The sequence below is a fragment of the Gekko japonicus genome, unplaced genomic scaffold (assembly GCF_001447785.1).
Source record: "Gekko japonicus isolate JY-2015 unplaced genomic scaffold, Gekko_japonicus_V1.1 scaffold148, whole genome shotgun sequence".
NCBI lineage: Eukaryota > Metazoa > Chordata > Lepidosauria > Squamata > Gekkonidae > Gekko > Gekko japonicus.
In genome coordinates this window covers 1,245,852-1,252,078 of record NW_015170892.1, presented here as the reverse complement: position 1 = coordinate 1,252,078, position 6,227 = coordinate 1,245,852, and the positions used below count along the sequence as shown (strand labels likewise).

The 6,227-nt window shown below is 40.0% G+C and overlaps 1 protein-coding gene across 1 annotated transcript in view; it reads right to left on the bottom strand.

Moving 5' to 3' along the window:
* Positions 1-3,010: 3,010 nt before the first annotated feature.
* Positions 3,011-6,227, bottom strand: part of PRMT9 (protein arginine methyltransferase 9) — a 27,057-nt gene continuing 23,840 nt past the window's right edge. Inside the window, 3 exon segments of the mRNA XM_015418462.1 lie at positions 3,011-3,273; positions 4,388-4,510; positions 5,658-5,811. Coding sequence (XP_015273948.1) covers positions 3,058-3,273; positions 4,388-4,510; positions 5,658-5,811 — 493 coding nt within the window. The 3' untranslated portion in view covers positions 3,011-3,057.

Here is a 6,227-nt window from a genome sequence, read left to right as displayed (position 1 = left end):
AAGAATGGCTACAATTAGTCACATGGAAATAGAAAATAGAGCCTTAGGTTTTCCCCAAGAAGTTGTTGAGGTCATGCTAGCTTCCTGCAAACCATCTACCATCCACATTTACAAACTCAACTGGACCACATTCTACAAGCAGTATAGGAGAAAACACGACCCTCTTTCCTTCTGAAAAAGACATAATCCTCTTTCTACATGATGGGCTTCATCAGGGTCTCTACCTATATTCTTTAAAGAGGCAGTTATCAGCATCATCATCTATTCTTAAGCTCGATAATGACAAAATCCTCTCTTCCACCAGCTTTATCAGATGCGTTATGCAGGGAGCAACTCAGTTTCCAACTTGAAAGGCCATTGACTCAACCTCCCTTTGAAGCTATGAGAAAAACAGCTAAAGTTGCTGTCCTGAATGTCGCCTTCCTTGTAGTAATTACTTCAGCAAGAAGAATATCAGAGCTGTCAGTAAGGGAAGAATTATATACCTTTCAACAGGATGTTATTCTTTACTAGACCATCTTTTCTTCCTAAGGTTAGTTCTTCTTTCCATGCTAACAAGTTATTTTACTCTCCTTTTGTCCAAATCTAGTGCGTTAAAAAGAGAACTGTGGCACAAAAGTTAGGTTTGTGGGGCTCTGCATCGATATATTAAAAAGACAGCTCTTCTTGATTATTGGGATGCCTTATTGATGGTATCCACACATTGAGGAAGAGAGTTTTCAAAAGCTACTACTGCTTCCTGGATTTGAGAATCTATATTCAAAGCATATGGAGCACTGTACCTGTTTGGTCACTGCACATTCTACTCGAGCAGCAGCATTAGCGGTATTTTCATCTAATGTTGTTGATGAAATTTGCAAGACAGCCACCTGGTCATCATTTTTAATTTTTTAAAGAATTATAACATCATTGGGCACAGAGTACTTCAACAGGTAGATTTTAAAAAATTGTTATATTTATACCCCGCCCTTCGAGCCAAGGATGGCTTACAGAAAGAATAAAACAAGTAATTTAAATAATCATAAAACCATATAAACAATTTCAACATTAAAAAGTGCTAACAGATGGTGATCCTAATAAGTTATTAAAAGATTAACAATTTAAGATGGCGGTCGACCTTCATTATACCATCCTAGTGGTCGATCCAGATCTAACATTGTGTGGCTGGCACGGGCTGTTTTGGTGATTTCAGGGAACATGGTTCTCCCTCGGGGCAGCTCCTAATTGAAAGCCTGGTGGAAGAGCTCCGTCTTGCAGGCCCTGCGGAACTGCATAAGGTCCCGCAGGGCCCTGATCTCCGAGAGCTAATTCCACCAGAGAGGAGTCGCCACTGAGAAAGCACTGAGATCACTGATCCTGAGCCCTTCCCCCCCCCCCAACTGAAGGAGAAATAAACTCTTAACTTTCTGTGAAGGTTTCTTCTCTTCAGTTTGGGCAAAGTCATCTTCATCAGGCTCTGTATGGAGCTGCTCAGGCCATGGTTGTATATAGTTCATTTACCAATCTCCCCAACAGCTTCCACAGGAGGAAGTTTAACATAATAAGTTTTCTAGTTTTACTTCATGAAGCTTGGTTTTGACAGGACTGGAGATGGTCCACTTCCTACTGGTCCTCTTAGGGATCAGTTTAATTTGCATAAACCCTGCCTTGGAGCAAGTAGTAGGTGTAATGCAGAGGAAGATGACTTCGCCCCCACAAGAAAATAGCCCATCGTGGTAAGTCCAATTTTTCATTCTTTATTTACAAAATGTATACCTGCCTAGCCATTCTACCCTCATCAAGACTGCCAAGGCAGCTAACAAATTAGAAATGTACATAATAAAACCACAACGTGAAAACTGTTAAAACCAACAAAACTGTACATCATTAAAACAATTAAAACCAAAGCTACAATATACATATAAACCAAAAACAAAACATAAGACAGAAAGGAGGGATCATGAAGGGAACACCAAATAAAACAAAAAATTCTTCACCTGCTGGCAGAAGATGGCAACAAAAGGGGACAGATCGACTTCCAGTCATGACTGGGAAGGCCCTCTCCCAGGCTGCCACCCGAAGCAGGGCCACAGAAGATAACCAGTCATGTTTCCCTTTTGTGTTCTGGATAATTTTAATTCTAGTCTTACAGAAGGGCTGAGCACCCTAATTCCCTTGCAAGGGTTAATGTGAATATTCTAAGGCCTAGTTGAACTCACAAGTGCCTGTGATTTCAGCACTCTTATTACCACCAGCTTCATCTCCTTCAAGGCCAGACAATGGAATATGGTAATAGGGTATATCGTGGGAACATGTGCTTAATGTGTAACATGATGGGAGGGGGAAACTGGGAGCAGAAGCTGGCATCTTCTGGAACATTCCTGAGAAGATCTTTGGTTGGATGAGAGACCACAGCACAAAGAACTATAATTGAGGCTATAGGTTAGTAAATGCTATGCCATGCTAAGGTATGTTTATGCTTTCTTGCTGTAAGAGACTTGCCATCTGTAACCCAGGTATGAAATGTATTAGAAAAGTTAATTTCCTTATTTTCTTGTTACTAACCTGACAAGACTGTACTGGATAGCTGTTTTTAGTAACTTAAACCTTTATTTTACAAGGTTTGGTTTATTGTGTACAAAACCCACTTTGAGAACTCACAGGTAAACTTGGCTGGACAGTTGTTCAGGGGGAGCCAGGAACAACAACTGAGTGGGACTGGATGGCATCCCTGACAACAGGTATCTTATATTTGTAGATATTTTATATGAAGATCGTTAGCCTTGCAGGGAGGAAGAAATTTTTGCAGTTGAATATATTTATATGGTTAAATATCCACTACAAAAATATAAACACTTTAAATTATCACAAGTTTTTTTTATGGAAATTAAGTCATCAAACAAGTTGTATTTCATTACACAATAGCTTCGTATAAGAACAGGACTTTAAAACAGACAAAAGGACACTTTCTTATACACAATTATTTATACACAATTGTTTAGTTGTACATACTAGTTATTAAAATGGAGCTTCTGTTTAAGTTACACATATTAAATACCAGCTACAGCCAATAATGGATTAGAGTTTTACTGTAATGCTGACATTACTTTTGTGATACTGAATGCTGAGCACAAGTTCATCTCCCAGCTGAACTGGAATTGGCTCATCTAACACAACAGCAGCTTGCTTCCAATGGGAGGACTCGCTTGATGTATCCAAATATATATCATCTTCTAGGTGCATATGATACCAAAATGGAATGCCAGTTAGTCGACCTGATTTACAAATGTGTACCTACAAAATTAAGATTTTTTTTGCATCAGCACAACTTCTTTAAAGCAGAAAAGGGATGATTTTAATTTATACTTCAAAATAGAGCTTTCCTGAGGTAGACAATTACAGTGAAATGCCAAACTGTGAATGCACTTCAGAAGAGTATAACTTCACTTCTGTACTGTTCCCTCTGCAGCTTTAATGTTCCCTTTTTGCTTCTCCAGAACTACTGTTATATCTTGGCTCTCCCATATTCTCTTGAATTAAAGGAGGGACAATGCATGGATGCTAAAGGGCGCTCTGCTAGAGTAGCAGCAACACTACCCACAGTCCAAAAGCCATTCACAATCTGTCACACCTGGATCCTCCAGGTGGTCATATCCACAGCAATAACATACTCAGTAGTAAGTACAAACAGTCTGAGTTTTATTTAAAATCTTCTATGTAACATGATAACGTGATCTGGTCCATGGGGTCGCGAAGAGTCGGACTCGACTGTGTGAGTGAACAACAACAACAACGTAACATAGGTATATTCAAAGAAGGACCACTGAAAGGAGGGGGGTGGGGGGCCCATGGAACTACGGAAATCGTGTAACCTGTTTTCCAATTATGGTTAAGTTGCATTGGATGAGAGCCCAGAGGGAGTATGGCTGTTGGCTTTGGCAGGCCCATCTTGAGGTGAGCTGATCACCCAAAAAATCCAGGAGTGGAAGGGGGGATTTGGGGAAAGAAGCAGAAATATGATAATGCATCTATATTCTAACTAGTTATTTTGGGGTGTTTTTTCCAGTTATGCGAAAAGACAACTCTGGACTACTTGTAATTTCTTTTGAGAGGATAAATGACACTGGTCCTACTGGTTCTGGTGTGTTAGCCCAACCAAAACTGCAATAAGGTTAATTCTTGCTGTAAAAATGGCAAGTGTATCATGCTAGAAATAACTGACCAAACTAAAAGCATAAGCTAATAACCAGTATAGATGCATGTTGTATTTTAATAGCTAACGAATAAAGAACATGCTCAGTTCCCCTAAATCATGTAAATGCAATATTCATACTCAAATTAACAATGTTAACAGGGTAATAAACAGGACTGCACAAGTATCTACCCTTGCCATATTTATGGAGTTTACCTTAACTTCTCTTCTGGAATTGTTCAGATATGGATTCATGAGATCCACTCGCAGCAGTTCCACTGACTTGCTCAAAGGTACGTATGGTAGTGTGGACAGATCCAAGAAGACACGGACAGGTACCTAAAATAGAAGACACTGAGTTTTGAGATCATCATTTTGATTCTTTCTCTTCCAGACCTGAGCTTTGCTTGTGGGAAAAAACCCATTGGAGCTCCTGCCTGATCAGGTCACATTGTTTCTAGGGCTTAAGAATTTTTGTGGGTGGCTATTATCCTCTACCGTACTGTATGCCTAAACCATGCTGATTTGCAAGGTGGTAAGGAGACTAGAGATGCGCATTCAGTATTTCCGAGCCAAATTAATACCTGAACTATGCCTTTTTGGCATGATTCAGGCATTTGTTAAAATGAATCAGATTAGAAATCAGATTTGCAAATTAAGAAGTGAGGTGTGGGGAGGGGGCATGTTTACAAGGTCAGCAGCAGAACCAGTGCCACAACCCAATACGATTATGTGTCCACGATTTCCCTGAATTTCCCCCTCAGGTTTCAGTCCACCTCAGGTACCATAATTGAAGGTTCCCTCATGAGCAGTTTAAGTTAAGCGGGGACTGCCCTTCTTTACTTGCCTAAACCATGCTGATTTGCAAGGTGGTAAGGAGACTAGAGATGCACATTCAGTATTTCCGAGCCAAATTAATTCCTGAACTATGCCTTTTTGGGATGATTCAGGCATTTGTTAAAATGAATCATTAGAAATCAGATTTGCAAATTAGGAAGTGAGGTCTGGGGAGGGGGCATGTTTACAAGGTCAGCAGCAGAACCAGTGCCACAACCCAACACGACTATGTGTCCACGATGTCCACCTCAGGTACCATAATTGAAGGTTAAGCGGGGACTGCCCTTCTTTACTTGTGGTTCTTTGGATTCAATTCTGCAGGGCTTTTGATTTTTTTTTTTAAACCCTCCATACTGCATTGCATTTGAAATGCTCTGTGCTGAACGGGGAGGGACTTTCAGAGATATGATGAATGTCCTATTGTTCTTTGCACTGTACCCTTAATAAAACAAAACACTGGCTTTTTCATATGGCACCCTTGCTCTTTGCGACAGTGCATTTTGTTCAAGGTATTGTAATGTAAACTTAAGATGTATGCAGTTTTCTGTACAGTTTTATCTGATGTGTTTTATATGTTTTTAGCCACTTCAAATCCAATTCAGGGAAGAGGGGACAGGGAATAAATGAAATGCATGCCACTCTTTAATACCTTGAATTGGTTAATGAATGGGGCAATATTGAAACCAAGTGTTGGATCTTTCCCTTGAACTGCAGTCTCAAGTACTAAAGACTGTGATTCCACAAGCATTCCATACATCTTTACATGCTGTGGGAATATCTTCCCTCCAGAATGAAGCAAACACCTATAAATGAAACACAGATTTGTTAACAGGAAAAATAATTCCTTTCATAACATTCTCATGGTGCCTGTAAGGATGTCCATCAGAAATGTTTTGTTTGAAATACTTAACATGGAGCAACGACCAGGACAGCAATCACTCTACTATCCAATAATTTGGACAGATGGGCACACATTCTAGCTGTATCTGAAGAAGTGAGCAGTGACTCACATGGGATAGAGCAGGTAGAGAAAGAAGTACTTTTCTCCCTTTCTCACAATACAGGAACTTGTGGGCACTCAATGCAATTGCTGAGCAGTTGGGTTAGAACAGATAAAAGGAAGTACTTCTTCACTTAAAGAGTGATTAACACATGGAATTTACTGCCATGGGAGGTGATGGCGGTTACAAGCGGGAATTGGATAAACATATGGCGCAGA